Source organism: Canis lupus, chromosome 21, assembly GCF_003254725.2.
Source record: "Canis lupus dingo isolate Sandy chromosome 21, ASM325472v2, whole genome shotgun sequence".
Taxonomy (NCBI): Eukaryota; Metazoa; Chordata; class Mammalia; order Carnivora; family Canidae; genus Canis; species Canis lupus.
This window is the reverse complement of record NC_064263.1, coordinates 31185847-31210221: the sequence shown is the minus strand read 5'-3', so window position 1 is coordinate 31210221 and position 24375 is coordinate 31185847. Positions and strand designations below refer to the sequence as shown.

Sequence of the window (24375 nt, the reverse complement as noted above, 5' to 3'; positions counted from 1 at the left end):
CTGGGGACCTGGAATGTGCAAGGTCCTCTTCGTGGCTGCGCGGCTCCAACCTGCAGTTTAGGGACAATGCTGGGGCCGGAGCCAGCGGGGCGTCTATTCCGCCGGAGGCGCGGGACAGCGGGCGCAAGCATCCTTCGTCCCCAAAGACGTGACAGCAAGGGTTTCCCCAGATTCCTACGGGGGGGGTCGGAGGGTCCCCACTCGGGGGTTCTGAGGATCCCAGAATTCTCCGAGCAGCCCTTATTGCTCTGAATCCCCAGCCCTGCCCCCTTCCCAGGGGCTCTAAAAGCACCAGGAGGTAGTGGAAGGGGAAGTGGGCTGGGGGTTGGGGTGACCGGGTGATGGGCACTGAGGGGGGCACTTGGCGGGATGAGCACTGGGTGTTATGCTATATGTTGGCAAATTGAACTCCAATTAAAAAAAATATAAAAAATCCAAATAAATAAAAATAAAAAATAAAAGCACCTAGAATAGTCCTATTTCGTTAGCATCGGGGTCGAGCGCGGAGAGGCAGGTCTCCTGCCACCAAGGCGGGGGGCAGAGGGCCGAACTGCGCCCCGAACCTTCTGGCCAATCAGGAGCCACGTTCCCCGGCGCTCGCCTTTCCCGCCCCGCCCCCGTCTCCATGGAAACGCTGAGTGTCTACTGCGAGGCCCGGGCTTCCGTTTCGGGCTTGCGGGGCTGCGGCCATTGTTTGGGTAGACGGACCTTCTCGGCGGGTCCCGGTCCCCCCCGAGGCTCCATAGGCGACGCGGACTCTCGGGAGCACCGAGCCAGGAGCGGACAAGGGCGGGGAGAGCTGTGATCGAAGGAAGAGTGGCAGAAAAGGGAGGGTGAGGGGCCGAGAAGCGGCTCCGGCTTAGAAATCCCGAAGACACCAGTGTAGGTGGGTCTCTCACGGCCGCCCTCCCCAAGTGAGATCCGAACGTGGGGCGGGGAGAGGAGGACAGCGGCAGCTTGGAGCCCGGGGCCGGGTGCTCGGGGCCGGGAAGTGCTGGGGCGGAGCTGGGGGCGGGGGCCTGGACGTGGACCCGAGGCCTCGCGTGTCGTCGCCGCGGGAGCAGAGGCCGCGCACAGCCACGGCCGGGACGCGGGCGGAGCCGGCTCCTGCAGAACCGTCCGTGTGTCCGAGTCCAGAAACACTCGGCAGCGCGTGGCGCGACGGGGAGGGGAGCCCAAACCCATGCTGCTCTCGAAACGTCCACGAATCTCTCTCTCTCTCTCTTGCTCCCCGGAGGGCTCTTAACTGTCTATCATTTTCCCCAGGGACCTGTGACCACCAAGGCAGGACCGGGGTAGCAAAGGCTCATGCCCCCATTTTACAGGTGAGGAAAGTGAGGCCCCGGGGAAGTCTAGAAGTTTGGCGGTTTTCAAAGTTCTACAACTGGTAATGGGGTTGAGACTGATCAGGTCCTGGGAACGCTGGATCTGGGATCCTTCTATGAGATTCTAGGTACTCTGATAGTAAACCCGGTATTTCTGTTGTAATACGTACAGAAGAGCAATGGAATTATCTTTCTGCTTTACTGACTGAACAAAATAAGGAAAGGACTTTTAGCGAGAAGCTAAGTGTCTCATTTTTGTTATTTTACTATGCTTGTTAATAATTAACTAGGAAAGCCTTGAAACTCAGGCTAAATTACATAGAGAGCATCTGCATCCCTGCAGGGATTGTGGGATCAAATTCTGTTTTCATGCCCAAGCTAGAATTGTACCTTTGAAGATTTAAAGGTTCAGAAATAAAGTCCAGGGTGGCCATTCTCATAACTCTCCAATCTGGCCCTTGAAAGGGAATAGAAATGTTCTTGGGTTCTTTCTGGCCTCTCTCTAGGAGGCTTCGTGGTCACACCCAGTTAGTATGTGGGGACTGTAGTGAGTTTGAGAATTGCAAGGCATGTCCAGTCTTTGATTCCTCCTTTGTTCTCCCTCAGCTCAGATTTCTCAAAACTCTACCCTTCCCCAAAAGAGGAGCATAAAAGAGGAAGGAATGTTCACTATTTTCCTCATAGTTTGATCCCAGGTGAGTAGGATTGTCTTTTCTCACTTATAAAATGCCCCTCAATTCTCTATGAGTGGTGGGAGTAGAGGAAGTGGGAGTGGAGATGGACAGACCAGATAGAATAGAGAATGTTCCTCACTTGCCTGAGAAACTTCCAAGCCTCCTATGCAGCATTTCCCTGCCTCCCACCCAGTGTCTTTTCCCATCATTTACTCATTTATTCAGGTCTGCTGTATAATTTGTACTGTTCTTAATGCTCTGAGAAAGGAAATAAAAGAATGTCTTTCCTTAACATTGGGGAGATAAACCATATGAGATGAATAATAATTCCTCAAGTTATCATATATTAAAGTGTCAGAATGAGTGACACTCAAAAAACAGGAACAGGAGCTCAGGTCTGAAAAATCATCATGAATAGGAAGATACTCTTCTAGAGAGGAAGGACCATCCTTTTGTCTCAGGCAGAAGTTGAGTGGAAAAATAAGAAAACTGAGCTAATTACTGTAGAGCATGTAAGTGTGCAAGTATAAGGTGAGGCCACATTGTGGGAGGCCATTCATGTTTAATTGGTCACTTATTCTTGTGCACCATTCAGTCCCCTGCACATCAACCAGAGGCAGGCATTACTGACACATCTGCCTGCTTTAAGGCTTTTATCTAATATTTGATATACATTCACTAGTCTGTATAGACACTAATATGTTTACATATACACATATATACAAATATAGGCACATAGGTAATCTAACATACATATATGTAGAGAGATGAGTATATATAAAAAATTTGAACACAGTAAGTAGGCTCTACGAGGGCAGAGAACATTTCCAGTACATAGAACTCTGCCTAGTATATACTAAGCCCTCCTTGAATATTTGTTTGAATGTATGCATAGGTGTTACATGTATAATTTTTCATTGTTATATATATATTACATATAAATATAATTAACTTTTCCAAATATTTTTTGGTAGTATGGGTTTTAATGACTGTATAATATTCCATTCCAAGTATGTATCATTCCATTCTAGGTACATGGGCTTTAATCTAGGTATATAGGTTTGGCCAATGGCTAGTCAAGATGTTCCGGCATCATTAATTATATAAACCATCTTATCCCCACAGATTTGATAATATCTTTATCATGTTTAGAATTCATTGCTATAGGGGCACTTGGGTGGCTCTGTGGTTGAGCGGCTACCTTTGGCTCAGGTTGTGGTCCTGGAGTCGAGTCCCACACCAGCTTCCCACAGTGAGCCTGCTTCTCCCTCTGTCTCTGTCTCTGTCTCTGTTTCTGATGAATAAATAAATAAAATCTTAAAAAAAGAAAAAGAATTCACTGCTCTCTTTGAGTCCATTTCCAAATTTCTGTTCTTTTCTATTGATGTTCTCTATTCCTGCGTCAACCTCATGGTGTTATAATTACAGAGTTGCAGAGTTTTAATATGCCACTTAGGTTAGTCACCTCTCATCTCTTTTAAACACTTTTCCTTTTTCTCACAAAAGTACTTAAAATCATGAAAGTACTTAAAATCAGTTCTCAGACCTTCCCTCAAACCTGTTAGTGTCACTGAAAACGTAGATAAGTTTACTGAAAACAAAATTATATTTATTTCTCCTACCTAAGATTAAGGAGTATTTTCTAAATTCAAAAGCTACATTTATCTACGTTCTCAGCATTTTTATTGAGTTCATAGGAATTTATATTTAATTGCTATTGTAAATGTCATTAAAAAAAATTGTCTTACTTACTTGAGACAGAGACAGGGAACACAGGCGTGGGGGCAAAGGGAGAGACTCCCCACTGAGGCTGGAGCCTTGTGCAGGGCTCCATCCCAGGCCCCTGAGATCATGACTTGAGCTGAAGGCAGCAGCTTAGCTGACTGAGCCACCCAGGCACCCCCATTAATTTTTTTAAAATACCTTTTAATGATTACATGTCTGAACTTTCGAAATTATGTAATTGTATTTTACATGGTTAATTAATTTGAACTTATGATGCATTACGTGCATGCAAAAAAATATACTAAAATATATATGTGTAATTTAAAATAACATGAACACCCACTATCTAGACCAGCAAATATTTTTAAAAGCCCCCTTGCTGACCCCACAATTTCATTCCCTCTTTCTCTAGAGAGGCACCTGCTATCTTAAATGTTGTGTTTATTATTCCCTAGTTTTATATAAATGGAATCATTGTATACTCCTGTGAATGGCTTCTTTAGTATAATGTTAATTTTTATAGTGCATGCATGTTGATTTATGTAGCTTTAGTTTTTTTCACTGCTGTGTACTGTTTCACAGAATGACAAACAACTTATTTATCCATTCTACCGTTGTTGGGCTTTTTGTATTGCTTCCAGTCTTTTGCTCTTACAGCAGTTATACTGAAAATGTTTTTGTACATATCTTCTGTATGCATGTGTAAGTTTCTCTAGGGTATAAACCTAGTTAGTATTGGAATTTCTGGGACATTGACTTTCCTTGTAATTACTAATGATTTTCAGTTGATTTTCTTGGGTTTCCCATATACAATCATACCCTCTGTAATTACCTACTTGTATTATCATCAGTGGTTTAAAAATAATGAATTTGAAGTATCTTTGTTGAGTTCCAGTCTTTTTTTTTAAAAGATTTTGTTTATTTATTCATGAGAGACACACACAGAGAGAGAGAGGCAGAGACCTAGGCAGAGAGAGAAGCAGGCTCCATGCAGGGAGCCCGATGTGGGACTCCATCCTGGGACTCCAGGATCACACCCTGGGCTGAAGGCAGACGCTCAACCACTGAGCCACCCAGGCGTCCCTGTTTGTAATTTTAAATGAAGGACCCATATTGCATTTTAAGAAGTACCTTTTTGGCCGTGATTAAAATATATGACTTTTCTTATTTGACATTATTATGACAGTTTATAGTTAATAGATTTCTTTATTTGGACCTTTATTTATGTTTTGGAATAAACCACTATTCTATCATGCTATAATGTGTTTTGGTATTATAGCAGATTGCATCTGCATTTTCCAAAGTTGGCCACACCTATAACATATCTGACTTCTTATTTTACAATGTGATGTATACTCTTCCCTCCAAAAAGCAGGATTTGCCTACCCTCTTCTCAAATCTGGCTGGGGCATATGATCACCTCAACCAGTGGAGTACAGTAGAAGTAGATGCTATGTGACTTCCAAACTAAGTCATAGATAGGATGTAGCTTTTGATTGCCTCTATATTGAGAGGTAGCCCAGGCCACATGACCAAGTGCAAAGAAACTGAGACCTTCCATCAACAGTCACAACCAGTCTGCCAGCCATGTGAGTGAGCCACCCTGGAAGTGAATCCTCCAGCCCAATCAAGCCTTTAGATGACTGCTTCTCTAGTCCACTACTCAACAATCTTGTGAGAGATCTGAGCCAGAACTGCCCAGCCTGGCCATTCCTGAATTTCTGACCCAGAGAAGTTGTGAAAGATAATAATTATTGTCATGTGAAGCCACGTACATTTTGGAGTAATTAGTTCTGTGGCAGTTATGTTATAAATATAGGTGTTGCCAGATTTTATTGGCCTTATATTTTCCTTTATTTTGTCTTGAAATTTATATCAGTATTCATTAGTAACAGTGTAGAACTATAGTTTTCTGACTTTTATTGTCTCAGTGTTTTCCTGAATGTTTTAAAAATTTCATAGTTTTTCTATATGTTTGGAAGAATTTAGTAACTCCAAATCTGTTCCTTGAAAATTTGAAAGAATTTATGTGAGAAAACTTTTGGGTCAGTTATTTTTGAAGGTTATAGTTCTTTGACAACTTGAGCAATTTCTTTCATAATAACTGATCTGTTTAGACTTTTTTCTCTTTAGGACATATTGCATAGTTTTCTAGGAAAAAATATACTTCCTTTTAAGATTTATTTTTAAAGAGCTGTGGAAAGTGCTCACCTAACATTAAGTTAAATTTTTATCTGTTGCCATTTCCCCTGTATCAATTCTAACTTTTTTTCAATTCATGCTCACTACTTTTTTTCCCCTTTGGTTAGCCAGCTGGTAATTTATCTAATTTATTGTTAATATTTTTCTTCCAAAAAACCAGTTCTTGGATTTGTTCACAATGGTAAATGTTTTCAACTCCACCATTTTCTTTTACTTACTCTATAGCTTCCACCTCCCCTTTAAAAAAAAAATTATTTGAGAAAAAGAGAGTAAGCATAAGCAGGGGGAGAGGCAGAGGGAGGGGGAGGAGAAGCAGGCTCCTGGATGAGCAGGGAGCCTGATGATGTGGGGCTCCATTCCAGACCCCAGGATCATGACCTGAGAAGGCAGATACTTAACCAACTTAGCCACCCAGGCGTGCCCTTAAGCGTTTAATCCACCGAAGTGTCCACATTGTGTATGATACTAAGTGGAATCCGTTTTTATTTTTTTTATACAGTTAATCACTTTTCACAGCACCACATAGTAAATAATCCATACTTTCCTTTTATTTGTAATGCCATCTTTATTGTTGTGTTGTCATATATAAACAAGCACAGTCTGAGTTTTCCATGCTGTTTTTTTTTTTTTTTTTAAGATTTTATTTATTTATTCATGAGAGACAGAGAGGCAGAGACACAGGCAGAGGGAGAAGCAGGCTCCATGCAAGGAGCCTGACATGGGGGACCCGATCCCGGGTCTCCAGGACCATGCCCTGGGCTGAATGTGGCACTAAACCGCTGAGCCACTGGGGCTACCCCCTTCCATGTTGTTTTACTGGTCTATTTGTCAATTCTGATTTTATCGTGGTTGGTGGTATGTCACAATCTGGTAGGACAAGTCTTCCTGCTTGGTTTACTTAAATTTTTATATTATATCCTTCTTTTCCTTCCCTGTAAGTTTTAGGGGAAAAAGTATATTGTGTTCCTCAAAAAAAAAAAAAAAAAAATCCAGCTGGAAATTTGACTGGAGGTATACTGAATTTAATTCAACCCATTAAAGAACATGGAAGTATGCTTCTCCTTTTATTTAGGCTGCATCTTTCTGTTTATTGGAATTTAAAAGTTGTCTTCAAAAAGTTCTTTATATCCTTGGTTAAGATAGTATTTTTCATATTTGTTTTTTTTTTTTAAGATTTTATTTATTTATTCATGAGAGACACAGAGAGGCAGACACATAGGCAGACGGAGAAGCAGGATCCCTGTGGGGGTGCCCGATATGGGATTCAATCCCAAGGGATCACGTCCTGAGCCAAAGGCAGACGCTCAACCACTGAGCCATCCAGGCACCCCTGTTTTGCTTTTTGTGAATGGTATCCTCTGTATTCTAGTAGGTGATTGCTGATACAGTTATGCGTTATTATATCTGGTAATTTTGCTAAGCTCTATGTTTAGTTTATGGTTTATCTCTGTACTCTTGATTTTTCTAGGTAGATTGCTATAACATGCAGAAAGTTACATTTTTTGTTTTTACTTCTAATCCTTATGCCTCTTGTTTCATTTTCTTATAGTATTTGTCAGCATTGTTGAAAGCAATGGTGATGGTAGTCATTCTTATATAACTTGTTTACCATAATAAAAGGAACACAAAAAATTTGTCTATTCAGCTTAATGTTTATGTAGGTTTCTAATATGTAAACTTTACTGAATGAGGAAAGTTTGTTTTTATTCCTACTTTGCTAAAAGTATTTTTAAAGACCATATAAAGGTGGTGAATATTATGAACTTTATTGTCTGATTTTTCTCATTAGTGAATTAAGGTTTTCTTCTGTAGTTTATTAACACTGTGAATTATGTGAATAGATTTTCTCATGCTTAACTGTCCTTTCTTCCTGTAATAAACCATGCTTGATCATGATGTATATTTTTACTATATTTCTGAATTCAATTAGCTAATATTTTATTTAGGACTTTTATAGATTTATAGAATTTACAAATGGGATTATAATTTCATGTTTTTGTATTGTCTTTATATGGTCTTGGGAGTCAAGATTACACTAGCTACATAATGATCTAGCAATTTTCACTTTCTATTTTCTATTTTTTAAAATATTTTATTTATTTATTCATGAGAGATACAGAGAGAGAGAGAGAGAGAGAAGCAGAGACACAGGCAGAAGGAGAAGCAGGCTCCATGCAGGGAGCCTGATGTGGGACTCAATCCCGGGACTCCAGGATCATGCCCTGGGCCAAAGGCAGGCACTAAACCGATGAGCCACCCAGGGATCCCCTACTTTCTATTTTTTATAAAAAAGTTTAACTGTAATGGTAATTAACTGCTAATAGAATGTATGCTAGAACAATAACATTTATTGCATAGTAAATTATACATAGCAGCTTAAAATAACAGACATTATGTCACTCAATTTCTAAGGGTCAGGTAGCTCAGAGCAGCATAGGTGTGTGGTTCTGGCTCAGGGTCTGTCATGAGACTACAGTCAAACTGTCAGCGGGACTGCAGCCGTTTGAAGGCTTCACTGGGGCTGGAGGATCCTCTGCTAAGATGGTTCACTCATGTGGCTGTTGGCAGGAGGCCTCATTTCTCACTGAGGACAGAAGGCCTCAGTTCCTGGCCATGCGGCAGCTTCACAGGGCTCCTTAGTATTCTCACCACATGGAAGGTAGCTTTTCCCAGAGCGAATGATCTAAGAAAAAGGGCAGAAAGGAAGCTGCAGTGCCTTTAAGAGCTAATCTTGAGGGACGCCTCGGTAGCTCAGTGGTTGAGTGTCTGTCTTTGGCTCAGGTCGTGATCCCCGGGTCCTGGGATCAAGTTCTGCATCAGGTTCCCCGCAGGGACCCTGCTCCCTCTGCTTATGTATCTGCCTCTCTATATCTCTCATGAATAAACAAAATAAAATCTTAGAAAAAGCGCCAGTCTTGAAAGTTGTACGCCATTACTTCTTTCCCTTACATTTTTTTATATAATATTAATCAGAAGTGAGTTATTAAGTCCAGCCCATGCTCAAGGGGTGGGGAACTGGCTATACATCTTGAAGGGAAGGGAATCAAATAATTTGTGGACATATCTTAAAACCACAAATAAGATAGACCTATATGTACTGAAATGTGAAGCTGTACATTATATATTATGTGAAAAATGCAAGCCAGAATTATCACATCTTTGTTAAGAAAAAATGCAGTGGGGTATGTATGCATGCTTTTGTGTACGCATGAAAACATGTCAGAAAGGGCACAGTAAAAACTATCTTGATTATCTCTCAAGGTATTTGGGGAGGATGGCTTTTAGTTTTTATTGATATTAATTCAGAATTATTTAAAAGTTTTATGGACTTATTTTCAGTAAGAGCAATTAGACTCAATCTTTAGTATATATATTTTAAGATTTATGTATTTATTTTAGAATGAGAGAGCACGCAAGAGCAAGGGGAGGGATAAAGAGAGAGAGAGAATCTTCAAGCAGACTTCCTGCTGAGTGTGTAGCCTGATATGGGGCTCAATCCCAGGACCCTGAGATCACGACCTGAACTGAAATTAAGAGTCTGCCACTTAACTGACTGAGCCCTCTAGTATAATTTTTTAAAGAAATTCTTACCTTTTTTTTTTTTAGGAATTCTTGAATATTTTAAAAAGTAACAAAGCCCATAACAACAGGCTGAGTTTTATTTTTCTGTACTTTTTACTAAGTAAGAAACCAATGAGTTCTTTTATTTTCTGACTGCAGTTTTCAGTCCTGTAGTCTGGGCTTCTGAGCATCCCAATTTTTTCTTATATTTTCACTTGTATGTATTAAAATAGACTTATTGTACTTTAAGTTTTTAACATTTGTTTTATAAACATTTAAAAATAAACACTGAATTTTCTCATTCTTGAGTTCTTACTTGTGGTTAATATTTCATTGTTTAGGCATGGATTTTCATGTGGTTTATATGGAAAGCAATACCTAGGAGGTATATTTTGAATCCTTAAATATTTCATTACATCCTCCTTTTGTCCTTTTGTTAACACAAAAAGGATGTAAATGGAAATCGTGATTTAGGCCAGCCCTGGTGGCGCAGCGGTTTAGCGCCGCCTGCAGCCTAGGGTGTGATCCTGGAGACCCTGGATCTAGTCCCACATCAGGCTCTGCATGGAGCCTGCTTCTCCCTCTCTCTGTGTCTCTGCCTCTCTCTCTTTGTGTCTCTAAGAATAAATAAATAATCTTAAAAAAAAAGAAATCTTAATTTAGAACCCTTCACCAAGTTGTTTTTTACTTCTCTTGACTTCAACTTAGCAGGTAGTCCTGTGTTTAAAAACCATTACTTTTTAACTGCATTACCTTGTACAAGTTACTTAATCTTGCTAAATGTTGGTTTCCTTATTCCTTTAGTGTTGATAATTATACCTTAAGGATTGTTGTGATAGAAATAACAGCCCTTTTCACATAACTTCTTGATAATATTTAACTGCTATGATTATGATTTGATGGTCATGATATTCTAGTTTTCCTCCATGAAAAGTACCTATTTCCTTTATTCGTAGTATTTACTAAACATTTTTAATTAAACTTTAGAATTGAGAATATATCAAAGAAATGAAATTAATTTGTCACATAATCAACTTATGAGCTGTTTTCTTCACTAAAAAAGGTATTTTTAGGCAGTATGAATACATACATTTTTCTTCTTTCTAAAACTGCATGATAATAAAAAACTAAAAAAATATATGAACCTGCAATGACGAAGTAAAGAAAGAACCATCAGCAAATGAGAAATTTCAACAAAAAATATGGTAAAGGTGCCTGGGTGACTCAGTTGGTTGGGTGTCTGGCTCTTGATTTCAGCTCAGGTCATGATCTTGAGGTGCTGGGATCAAGTTCCACCTCAGGCTCCATACTCAGTCCGGAGTCTGCTCTGGATTCTCTCTCTGTCTCCCTCTACCCTGCCCCGGGACCTAGCGTGAATGTTTGCTGGCTCTTATCAATCAATCAATCAATCAATCAAATCTTAAAAAAGCTTGGAAGGGAACAGGAAGAACAGTGTTAAGGGCCACACAGAGCTAGACAATTACATCCTGGAATGCTCCCAAGGAGAATAAGCACAAGAAGGATTTGATGAGCCCTGTGAACTTTGGGAAGCTGAGGATGCATCCGTACCATTGGAGGCAAAGGGCCAGTCAAAAAAGAGGATCCTGAAATATTTCCAAAGAGGAAAGAAAAAGTTGCCTGCAAAGGAATTAAAATTAAAAAAAAAAATAGAAACAATAGAAGAATTAGAAACAATAATGAAGACTTATGAACAGTGAAGCAGTTCTGATAAAATTCCTTTTGCTCTAGAATTTAATACCCAACTACTTGTGAGTGATGATAAGGACTTCGAGCATACAGTGTAACCATGCTTGGAGATTCTCCTTTAAATCAAAGGTATCCTAAAAAAAACCTTGCCTGTTTGTCACCTTTTGCTTTTCCAGTGGCCATGGAGTTAACATTCATAGCTTGATTGAACTCATTTGGGTGTATACCTCCCAATTAATGGAGTAAATCACAAAAAGAAGTCTATGATCTTGAAAATAGAGCACTAAAAAAATAAATAAAAAAGAAAATAGAGCACTAAAGAATAGCCAGCCCAGATTGAAGCAGGAATATGAACATTTCCAGAATATAAAGGGTTGAGGGGTCAATTGACTTCATCTTTTTCAACCATTATCTACTAATTTTTAAAATTGGGATAATAATAGTGTCTACAAGAGATGGTTGCTGTGAGGACTACTTGAAATATATGTAAAGTCCTTAGCCTAGTGGTCAGCAGAAAGATTCTATATAAATGTTTCTTATGACAGATGGGCTTCAGTGACTGGATACATTATTTATCCAACCGTATTATTATGTCTCTGCTTGTTTTTCTTCATTACTGAAGTTCTTTCTTTTTTGATTTTGTCACTTATATTACCTGTTAAATGGCTGTTTCTTTACCCATCTTCTCACTTAGATCTCTTCTTCCTGGAAAACCTGATCTTTGACCAGATGGCAGTAACATTTGAAGATGTGACTGTTATTTTTACTTGGGAGGAGTGGAAGTTCCTGGATTCTTCTCAAAAAAAGCTCTACAGAGAGGTCATGTGGGAGAACTACACAAATGTCATGTCAGTAGGTAAAGTTATCCCAGCTCTTAAGTAACAGAATTTGTTTCTTTTGGGACCACTTTTGTTGAGTATTTTGGTTCTTCATCTAGGTATTGTATTGAGATAGAAATATGACCCTCAGAAATTGGGTCATAGAGGACAGAAGATAGAGTGAGACATCTCCCCTAAGACACCTAGGCTATGTAATTAATAGGTGTTTGTGATTTTTATTATTTAATTCTATTTATTTGTTATGAGAGACACACAGAGAGAGAGAAAGAGAGAGGGAGAGCAAGCGAGCCAGAGACATAGGCAGAGGGAGAAGCATGGAGCCTGATGTGGGACTCGATCCCGGGACTCCAGGATCACGTCCTGAGCCAGAAGGCAGATGTTTAACCGCTGAGCCACCCAGGCATCCCAGATTTTTATTCTTTTTTTTATTTTTTTGAAAGATTGTATTTATTCATGACAGAGAGAGAGAGAGAGAGGCAGAGACATGAGCAGAGGGAGAAGCAGACTCCCTGCAAGGAGCCCAATGCAGTACTCAGTCCCAGGACCCTGGGATCATACCCTCAGCTGAAGGCAGACCTCAAACACTGAGCCACCCAGGTGCCCCTGTGATTTTTAGTCTTAATTATTTTCTGGATTATACTTAAAATACAAATCTCCATATATAATCAATTTTGTGTGGTCCTAAATTTGTTCTCTCTTCATATATTTGTACAAGTTAGCATTTGCTATATAACAAACTACCCCAAACTTAGTGACTTAAAGCAAACATTATTTTTCATGATTCTAATTGGTTAGATGGATCTTCTATCACAGAATGATCTGATTGGTGCTGGATGGTCTCAGATGAGGCTGGACAGTGACTTACATGTCTGGCAGTTGGTCATTATCAGTGGGGATAATGGGGATGTGTTGTTGACCATATATCCCTCTTCTTCTTTTTTTTTTTTTTTAACGATTTCATTTATTTATTCATGAAAGAGAGAGAGAGAGAGGTGCAGAGATATAGGCAGAGGGAGAAGCAGCCTTCATGCAGGAAGCCTGATGTGGGACTCAATCCCGAGACTCCAGGATCATGCCCTAGGCCGAAGGCAGGCACCAAACCACTGAGCCACCCAGGGATCCCCATATATCCCTCTTCAAGCAGCCTAGCCCAGGCTTTTTTTTACATGGTAGTGGTCATAGGATTTCAAAACTAGCAAGAGAGAGGGCAAGCCCCAACACAAGCACTTTCAAGTCTCTACTGGTATCACTTTTGCTGTTGTCCCAGTAAACAAAGTAAGCTGTATAGCCAAGCTAAAGTCAGCATGGAGGGGGTACCAAAGGTACAGAGTTAATGCAGCCATTTTTTCACACAATCTGTCATGCTCTGCTAGAACAGAAAAATAGAAACAGTATGTTATTTCTTATCATAATGCCCCAAATACAGTAATCTGATGCAGGACTCAATCCCGGGACTCCAGGATCACGCCTTGGGCTGAAAGCAGGTGCTAAACTGCTGAGCCACCCAGGGATCCCAAATATTAGTTTTTAAGGTGATTTCCACAAAGCAGTCGGCCTTACTTGTTTATTTATAACAATACTTGGTAAGTAGTAGATGGCTTAAGATATATCTATGGAATGACTAAGTGAATGAATGAACAAACACATGAATTTCAGACATACGAAGCAGCCTAAGTCATAATTCTTTCCCACTCTCACGCACACATATATTCCCATAAATCTGGAATTCACAGATTGAGATACTTGGAAATTTTTTAAAACCACTTTCACCTCACCAGTGGATTATCTGCTTATTCTTTTAGGAAACTGGAAAGAGAGCTACAAATTCCAAGAAGAAAAATTCAGATATTTAGAACATGAAAATCTTCCCTGGTGGCAAGGCTGGAGGAATGCCAGCACTCAGATATATGAGAATAGAAACTATGTGGAAACTGTCCAAGGAATAAATTCCAAAGACCTAAAGCAACAAGACCTTTCCCACCATCAAGAATGGTTAATACTCTCCACACAAGTACCAGGGTATGGGAACTATGAACTGACTTTTGAAGACAAAAGTGCCAGGAACTTAAAATATACAAAGCTTATACCTTGGCAGTCCTTAGAAACAAAACATAACCCTCAAGACTATGCTAGAGAAATCTACATGAATGAATCACATGGTTTTCAAGGAAGCAGATGCCATTTTGACATATCTAGGAAAAATCTCTCTGTGGAAAAAGAACAGAAGCTCATAGTTCAGCATTCTTATGTCCCAACAGTGGAAGCCCTTCCGGAGTACACTGGGGAGCTATGTCAACATGACCTACTGAAAAACTCTATGGAAGAGGAATACTGTAGATGTAATATATGTAAAGAAATTTATTATTGGAATTCACAGTGTGTTCTCCACAAAAGAAATCAACTTGGAGAAAAGTTCTATCAATGCTCTATCAGCACAGCATGTTTCTCTCCAAGATCAGATCTATCCAGACATCCAAGAATTCACATAGGAAAGAAGCTGTATGGATGTGATCAAGTTGATGATAACTTCACTCAGAGCTTAGGTGTTCGATTTCATCAGAGAGTCTGCCCAGGGGAGGTTTCTTATATATGCCACGTGTGTGGTAACAGCTTCAGTCAGATCTCTAGTCTTCACAATCATCAAAGAATCCATACAGAAGAGAAACTTTATAAATTTGAATGTCATAAGGACCTCAGTCGAAATTCTTTACTCCATATTCACCAGAGACTTCACATAGGAGAGAAGCCTTTTAAATGTGATCAGTGTGGTAAGAGTTTTAGTCGGAGTTCAGTACTTCATGTTCATCAGAGAGTCCACACAGGAGAGAAACCATATAAGTGTGATGAATGTGGTAAGGGCTTCAGTCAGAGTTCAAATCTTCGAATTCATCAGTTAGTCCACACAGGAGAGAAGTCCTATAAATGTGATGACTGTGGTAAGGGCTTTACCCAGCGCTCAAATCTCCAGATTCATCAGAGAGTACATACAGGAGAGAAGCCTTATAAATGTGATGACTGTGGGAAGGACTTTAGTCACAGCTCTGATCTTCGTATTCATCAGAGGGTCCATACTGGGGAGAAACCCTATACTTGTCATGAATGTGGGAAGGGCTTCAGCAAGAGTTCGAAGCTTCACACTCATCAAAGAGTCCATACTGGAGAGAAACCCTATAAATGTGAACAGTGTGGTAAGGGATTCAGTCAGCGTTCGCACCTTCTCATTCATCAGAGAGTTCACACAGGAGAAAAACCCTATAAATGTGAGGACTGTGGAAAGGGCTTTAGTCACAGCTCTAATCTTCACATTCATCAGAGGGTCCACACAGGAGAGAAGCCTTATCAATGCACTAAGTGTGGTAAGGGTTTCAGTCATAGCTCGGCTCTTCGAATTCATCAGAGAGTCCACACAGGAGAAAAACCTCATAAATGCCATGAGTATTATAAGGGATTTGATCACAGTTCACATATTCACAATAATCACCCACGAGAAACCTTATAATTACATTCATCTAGTTAACCACTTTAATCAAAGCTTAACCTTAAGCCCAATAAATGCTGCTGGGAAGAAAATTCTATAAATAACCCGAATAATCCCAAGCAACATTTATAGTTTCCCCTAACTCCCACTAAGAATCATTTACTTCAAGAAGAAATCCTTAGGATGCCTATATATTTAAAGTGAAAGTGTATTTACTTTTTCTATTCTATTATACCTGTCCATTATAAAATATATGAAGGATTCAAGGAGAAAACTCTTCATCCTGTTTTATTCTAATCTTTTTTTGTGCATTTTCATGTACATTGAAATCATACTGTGTATTCAACCCTGTGTTTTCATTGACTTCAAAACATTTACTTACATTTTGTTTTGAACCGAAATTGGTTAGCTATCTATGAAACAGCATTCTGACTCCTTTGTAAAGTCTCCAGAAAGCCACAGGGACAAAACACACAAAACTTGAAACTCAAACTGGTAGATAACCTCTTGCTCAAATGTGGAAGAATTAACTATAGGGCCAGTACAATTCGATTGGTTAGGACACAGGAAAACACTGCATGACCCTTTATCTAAAGATAGGATGTCTTAAGAGATGTTATCTCTGTCAACCAGAAGAGTCAGGAAGCATTCTTTTGCAGGGGTCCTGCACTTTTATGTTACAATGGTCAATTCTCACATCCCCCTCTCCAGGTTTCCACATTGATTCATAGGTTCAGATACCATGTAACAAGAAGTACAATATTTAATATCTGTGTGAAAGATGTCAGCAAAAGCTGATAGAAGTGAATCTTCAGGAAACTAAAGATAGTCCAACTGTTCAGAATTAAGAGATGTAAGCAGTAGACTGACTTATTCTCAGCAGAACAGAGTGGTAATGAGAAATAGCTGCTGGAAGCAGAAGTGAATGCAGGGCTATGTGCAAAACTGAATTAATAAGCTAAGGATGTTAGGAGAGAGAATGTGGCCATTGTAAAATGGAGCAGAGTCAGCAGGAATACACCAGTCCTAACTATTGGTAATATAAATATGCTTAGACATCATTACCCAAGAGAAACTAAATTAAGTGGACGTGTTCAGGGAAATAACAAGGAATTGCAGCACCAAAGAAAGAACACCACTGTGAAGAGGTAAAACCTGATAGCCCTGAAAATTAGCTATTTCAGTCTCCTGAAGGAATTTTCAAAAAATTGGTGTCCTAAGTGGCATGACAGAAAACCTGAAATCAGTAAAACTAGAGTAGAAATCTGTTAAGTACAGAAGAGCCTCTAAAATGAAAAGAGAAATAATGAAGGACTACAGGGAAATTTAAAATGGATCAAAGTAAAAGGCAGTAAGAGCAGAATTGGCACTGCAGGATATCAAACACTGCAGTGAATATACTTCAGAAGATCTTCAGTGCATACACAAAGGATAATGAGATGGAAACAATGAGACAAGACGGAGTGTAAAGAATGGAGATGCAATGTAGGTATTAAAGGTGTTTCTAAGGAAGATAAAAGAATGTAGAATAGAATCAGTGATCAAAGAAATTAAGACATTTTACCTGCGCTAAACGTACATATGGCTTACTAGATTTTAGGCAAAACCAAATAAAAATCATGCTTAGAAACAGGGAAAAAAGAACAATTGAAAGCATGCAGAAAGAAAAATTCTGGTCTCTACAAAGAGAGTGGAAAGAGAGAATAGATAAAGAACTCCAACAATAAATGTCAAAAGACAGCTGAATGACACCTTTAGAATTGTGAGATTAAAAAACCTATTATCACTTTTGGTATTTTTTAAAATTAAATTGTCATTGTTTAAATTATGCAAGCACCAAGTTAAATAAGAAAACAAAGTATCATACATGTTCCTTTCTTAAAGGGAGGTCAAGAATGTGGCCATTAAATGTGCCTAAAACTGGTAATGAACACTAAAATCACTTAAACAGAGTTAAGTCAGAATAATTGTTAATTTGTTTATAAAATGTCAAAAATTTTAAATAGCTGTGCAAGAAAATATTTAATATATGAATGCTGGGTATAAAAGCAGATTATATATAAATGCCTGAGTGGGAGACTAGGGTTGTCAGATAAAATACAGGACACCTCGTTCAGATTTCAGATATACAATGAATAATTTTTTAGTATAACTATATCCCAAATATTGCATGGGACTTGCACCAAGAAATTATTTGCTTATATGGTATTCAAATTTAATTAGGCAACCTGTGTTTTTTTTTTTTTTTTTTTTTTTGTTTTGTTTTGTTTTGTTTTGTTTTTGTTTTTTTGGCAACCTGTGTTTTTATTTGGAAATCCAGCAACCGTATGGGGGTAAGAAGAGCAAAAGAAAATCTGCTACATTTCTGATCTTAAATAGCAGGGACTCTACATCTTCTTTAACAGTTAAAATTGAAGAAATAAAGATGTAAAATATATATACATATATATTTTTACAAGTTAGAAATTGCAACTAATAGAACTGAAGCAATATACTTTTCAAAACAGGGGAGAAAATAAAAACAGAAATATTTGGTCCCTATATTAGCCAAAGAGAGAAAAAAATTAAAGCAAAATGATACTGGTCAGTAACTATCCATTATTAATTGACTGATTGTTCAATATTGACTTATTGATTAATTTTATTGATCTAAAAGACTAGGCAAAGGTTTATTAGACAAACATAAGTGAGTACCTACAATACGTCTTTAAAAGTGAATTAAAATGAACTAATTAAACCCATAAGGTGAGTAAAAATAAACCAGTAGTTTCCTGAATTCTTGCTGTAATCAGAAAATATAATAGGTGGGAAAAGTATACTTTGTAATAACACTAAAATTTCTTTCTAAAAAAGAATAAAGATGTAGAATGAAAATAATGAAAAAATCTGAGGAAAATAAAAAAGGACTTGCATAAAGAAGTCTTATAAATTTTTTAGAGGAAATGTTCCTACGTTAATCTATCGGTTTATTTGAAATTTCATCAAAACCCCAATGAGATTTGAAATTAAAAAAAATCTAAAATCTTATAAGAAAAACACACTGGAGAAGATCAAAGATAATTTATAAGATTAATGAGATTGCCCTAAAATAAGATGATATAATTGAAGCTAAAATGGAGAACTTCATTATACATATGAAAAAAATGTTAAGAATGCTCAGTCAGCAAGTCACTTAGAAACAGACCATAATATGGATTACATATGTATATATGAATTTAGTATATATGCATATATACTTTACATATTATATAGATCCATGAGTAGGAGAAGGATTATTCAGTAAATGGTGCTAAGAAAATGATTTACCTCTGGTGAAAAATAATATTAGACTTTCATCTCATGACCCACATCATATATATATTGATCTAATACAGACTGATTAAAGCACTGATTAAAGTTTTCAGGCAGAATTTCATTAACCTCCATGTTGTTTCATGAAGCCTGGTGCATTAGAAATACACTACAAATTTAACCCCATTTTTATCTGATATTCAAGATTAGCATAAGATTTCTTTTTAAAAAGGGTTGTGCTGCTTTAACATAAATGTTTAAAATTCACCAAAGTTGGTTTTTATATGGTTGAAAACACACATATGCATTTTTTGAGAATTAGATAAAATGGAAGAACTCAGAAAAAATACCTAAGAATTTGGGACACATAAGGTTTTTTTAAACTGTAGGTAAAAACATGGAAATCAGACAATAGGAAAAATATTTGCCATGGCTAGGACAGGTAAGAACTTTTATAAATTAAAATGGAAGACTGGATATCTACTAAAAATTGGCAAAAAACATCAGTAGATTAAAGCAATGAAATCCCACTTTCATTAACAATTATAATAGCTATTTTCAGTGAGTAGAGAGTGATCGATGCTTACACACTACTTACAATGAGGGTAAATTGATAGATTTTGGACTTATGATTTGGCTAATCATAAGCCTCAAAAGTCTTGATATTCTTTCCTACAGTGATTTCATGTCTAGACATATATCTTTTGGAAATAGATTACACATTTTAGAGCATTTCTATTTCCAAAAAACAGATGCCTGCTAAAGTTATCTAATTGAAAAAAGAGCTATATAACATTCATGTTTTAGAACTTGCACTAGAAAGCCATTAGATGAAGCCACTCTTCCAAAAACTTCTCTTTCACTAGTCTCTATTCTCTCTACCTGTTGACCTCCTTACTTACTCTGCAGGTCCTTACTTTGCAGGTCTGTAATTGCCACCATATCCATGAATATATGTTTTTTAATTCTATTGCCTGCCACTAACTTGTAACTTCCTTCTGGGTCTCTGTTCAGATTTCTGAGTGGGGGAAGATGATTGGCTCAATTTTCATTACTGCCTCTACATAAGCCTTTAAAGCCAGGCTAAACCATAGGCTCCTGGGAAGCCTTTGGATTGGCTAGCTTTGTATCAGATGTTCACTCTGGTCCCTTCAGACATGCCCAGGAATAGGATAAGGCATATAACACGGCCCTTTTAGGCTGATGTTCCAAAAGGTTTCCCCAGAAAGTGGCAGGTTTAAGCATTCTGAATTACATTAGACCCACAAAGATAAATATTCAAGATATTTATTGAGGTTATTCCTTATGCTGTGCTCCCCTCCCCCAAATAGGGGAAAGGTCAAATAAATTATGATGCACCTGTATGTGTACTATTATGCAGTCATTTAAAATTATATTTTCTAAGACTATTGTAATGATAATGTACCTACAGTGTTAAGTACAAGATAAAGAACTGTATATGGGGTAAGATTCTATTTATATATTTATATAGATAGTCTCATGGGGAAAAATTGGATATATATATATATATAAATATATACACACAAAAATGTTATTAGTGGATCTATTTGATAGAATGGATTGTGGCTATCTTTATGTTATTCATACTTTTCTGTATTTTTTATATTTTTATTAGTGCTTTATTTTCATAAAAAATAAAATCACATTTTTACATACAACTTATTTAAAATGTTAATGGTTAATATTCCATTGTGTTACTGTACCATAATGCTTATCTCTATATCAGGGATTTGGACTTTTCATTTTTATATCATGTATTTAACTGCCATAAATGTCATGTATGAAGTTTTCGATTATTCTTGTCAACTTTTATAATTTTCTATGTTCAATTACTGAAATACAGGTCACAGAGTGTAATTTGTACAAAGAATTAAATAATAGTGGGACGCCTGGGTGGCTCAGTGGTTGAGCGTCTGCCTTTGGCTCAGGGCATGATCCCAGAGTCCCAGGATTGAGTACTGCATCAGGTTTCCTGCAAGGAGCCTGCTTCAGCCTGTGTCTCTGCCTCTCTCTCTCCTTCTGTGTCTCTCACGAATAAATAAAATCTTAAAAAAAAGAAAGAAATTAAATAATGAAATTAAATGATGTAGACAGCCAGCTACAAGTACCCTGACACTGTTGGTGTAGAAAGTGTCAGTGAAAGGAGAGGTTAAAGGATGGCCAGATCATGAAGGACTTCCTGTGTTTAACTAAAAAAATTCTGTTGGTCGTGAAGAAACATGAAGAGTGTGATACTGACATTTTGAAAAAAAAGATGGCTTTAACAACAGTGTTAAATGGGATGGGATATATTGATAGAGTGAGGGAAGAGAATGAGGAAGAATGGAGGTCCAAGACCATTTAGCACACCATTAGGTGGTATCAATGAGTTTTGACAGTAGGAGGTAGTTTCTTTTTTTGTTTCCTTGAGTGCTCACCAGTATAAATTTGGAAAACACTCACTAAAAAAATAAGGTGAGAGATAGTATGAAAAGCCATTGGAGGGTTTTAAGGAACATGATTTAACTTTAAATTTTAACAAGGTCACTCTGAAGGCTGTGAGAATTGACCCAAGGTAGGGGCTAGAGGCAAAGCCAGGATTCCACTTGGAAGGTACTGCAGTAATGCCTTTAAGAGAAGTGAGAGAAATTTTGGATGGAGTCTCAGTATGATGATTATCAGACGGGCAGTTTTAAAATTGGGCTTTGGATAGCATATTAGTGGTGGCCAAAAAGGTGGCCAAAATAGTTTAGAAATAGGAGGAATTGCTTGTAAAAACTTGTAGTTGAGCACAATGGTGTTTTAGGAAGAGTGAAATTATCTAATGATTTCATTTTGGAGTTTGAGCTATTCCTAGTTTTTTTTTTTTTTTTTTCCAATCTGGATAATATAAAGCTCAAATTGTGCCATAAGACTAAATCATGCCCAACCTTGGGTAGGAGTTAGGGGGTGATTCTAATCTCAGTCCGAATAAACTGAAATTTTATTCAGTTATAAACTGGGGCCAGGAGTTGTGGAGGAAGGCAGAAAAAGGGAGTTGGGTGTTTCTTTTTTTAAAAAAAGATTTTTATTCATGAGAGACACACAGGGTGGGGGAAGAGAAAGAGTAAGAGTGAGAGAGAGAGAGAGAGGGGCAGAGGGTGAAGCCAAGCTTCCTGCAGGGAGTCTGATGCAGGACTCGATCGATCGAGGACTCCAGGGATCATCTGAGCTGAAGGCAGACACTCAAGCACTGAGCCACCCAGGTGCCCTGGAGTTGGGTGTTTCAAGCAGACTGAGCAAAATACGGAGTCTCAGGAGTAAGTATAGCCTGGTGATTAAGAGCTAGGCTGCCTGAGCTCACATCAGTTACTATGAAAATAAGGCATATTTCTACCTAATGCCAAAGGTTACAATCATTGGGCCAATGTGAACTAGGAGGAATGCAGACTGTCATCAGGCCAACCGTCAGAGTCAGGCAGAGGTGCCAGAAATGCCCACCAAACACCTACTAAATATTGTACTAGGCTTACGCAGGCTTGGGAGATCCACTATCTTCTGCTTTTGTTCATCTTCACAGATTCTAGAATTTATAATACCGCTATGAGTCATGTGTACAGCTGTCTTTCACTAAACATTAAAATTGCCAAATGAATTCGAATTTTAACTTTTTTTTTTTTCTTTTTTGGAAAAAGTTCTCCTGGTGAACAGTGAAAAGGCACAATGGCTGAAAGATCGGAAGGACTGTCTGCGTGTTACCCAGGGTCTTTTACTGATTGCATGGCACTGGGATCATCATTTGACTTCTTCTAAGCATCGTAAACTGTAAATTAATAGAGGTTGGATTAACAAGTCTTAAGTCCCCTCATGAGCTCTAGAATAGCGCATCACACATAAGAAAGTGCCCATCTTCACGGCACACTCATTCCGCAAAATCTTAACGGTTCAACGTCCTGTTAGTTTCGCAATCCAGGGGCGGTCCTGGCGAGCGGCACGCTGGAGCCCGGAGCGATCACGGCCCCGAAGGCTCGAGAGGACCGCGACCACCGCAAGCCGAGCCGCCGAGCCGCCCAGCCGGAAACCGCGAGGAACCGGCTTTCACGGCCCTGGGGCCTGGGGGTCGCGGTACACCTCCAGTAGCACGTGCAAGAGAAGACAAGCCCAAAAGTCAGAGCGGTTACCGGGTTCTCCTGGGAACGCTTGCCAAGTCCAGGACCGCGAGGCGGCCGCGCAGGTACAGGCGGACCAACCCCGCGCCGGCTGACCCCCACCGCGCTTGCGCACAGGGACGGACGCGGCCGCAGGCCACCACGCAGGCTCCGCGCCGCCCCACTTCCGGCCCCCTGCCCCGCCCAGGCCCCACGTGGGCGGCGCCTTCCGGCCGGGATAGACCCCCGAGCCGCAGCGGTGCGAGAGGCCCGCGGCGGTGGGGTCGAGCCGGGCGGGGGAGCCGGGCGGGGAGCCGGGCTGGGCTGCGGAGCCTTCCGGCCTGCCCTGCCCTCTGACACCGGAGGCGCTCCCAGGCAAGCAGAGATTTAGGCGGGACTTCTTGTTTTTGTTGACAGGCTGAAGCCACGTACTGTAGACGCCCTGACTGCAGACCTCGCAGGGCTCCTTTGGAGCTTCCTGCAGCTCTTGGGACTGCCGACCGTGAGCTCAGACCACCGGGGCCGAGCCAGGCGGACTCCATTCTGGAAATGATGGGAGGGATTTGGAATCCGTCTAACCCCTCAAGGCGGTGGGCCTCGAGAAGTGACCTCGCGAAACTGCAAAAGGGACCGTCCTTGCGCTCTTCTCCCGCACGTCCCTCTTACACATTTTCATTCATAAGCCAAACCCACTGAGCTGTTACCGTCTTGCCTCAGAAGATGTAAAGGAAGATTCTGTCACTTTATTTCCCGCACTCGCTAGACCGGCACATAGTTACGGTCTATGACAGTTAAGGAGCTTCCTTTTAGTGACCTAGCGTGGCCATTACAACATCACAATGAAGTAATGGAAGCAAGAGACAACAACATGGATACCAAGTAGTACTTGGAGAACATGGAGAGCGCAGAACTGGTATTCGCGAATCACTGACTTCAAAGCTCACGTGTATGGAGATAGCAAATAGAGCCCAATCAGGGCCACGCATCATAATTCCATCTTAATTGAGTGGGAACAATTATTTTTTATATTCAAATACACAAACTTGAAAAAGTACTGTCGTTATAGTGGGATCATTCGTATTCATTTAAAGATGTCTTTGTAAGGGTGCCTGGGTTGCTTAGTCCACTAAGTTGGACTCCTGGTTTTGGCTCAGGTCACGATTTCAGGGTCAGGACATAGAGGCTCACCTCTATGTACGTTTGTAGGTTTCCACAATCCCCATGAAATCAGCTTGGCATTCTCTCTCTCCTTCCCCCCCTACTCACTCTCGCAATAAATAGTATATTTTTTAAAAATGTCTTTGGTTACATAGTTTTAACAATGAGATGTAAAAAATAAGTGGTAGGTCTATTTCCTTCTTACTCACTATTATTTGTTGCCTGTCAGTATGATACTTTTTACAGAATACTTGTCCCCCCCCAAGCCATACTAAATACAGGATACAG

The 24375-nt window shown here is 39.4% G+C and overlaps 1 protein-coding gene across 4 annotated transcripts; it reads left to right on the top strand.

Moving 5' to 3' along the window:
- The first annotated feature begins 635 nt into the window (after positions 1-635).
- ZNF214 (zinc finger protein 214) lies at positions 636-23983 on the top strand. Of its 4 annotated transcripts, XR_004807715.2 has the most exons (7): positions 636-886; positions 1267-1325; positions 1932-2020; positions 11889-12050; positions 13836-15389; positions 22477-23015; positions 23347-23983. XR_004807715.2 is itself a non-coding variant. In XM_025459339.3 (5 exons), the coding sequence occupies exons 4-5, from the start codon at positions 11924-11926 to the stop codon at positions 15530-15532; spliced, it is 1824 nt and encodes a 607-aa protein (XP_025315124.3). In that variant the 5' UTR covers positions 636-886; positions 1267-1325; positions 1937-2020; positions 11889-11923; the 3' UTR covers positions 15533-15932. The 4 variants fall into 4 exon arrangements, 3 of the variants coding, with proteins under 3 accessions (XP_025315124.3, XP_025315122.3, XP_025315123.3); XM_025459339.3 differs by lacking the exons at positions 22477-23015; positions 23347-23983 and having other exon boundaries at positions 1937-2020; positions 13836-15932; XM_025459337.3 differs by lacking the exons at positions 22477-23015; positions 23347-23983 and having other exon boundaries at positions 13836-15932.
- The last annotated feature ends 392 nt before the right edge of the window (positions 23984-24375 follow it).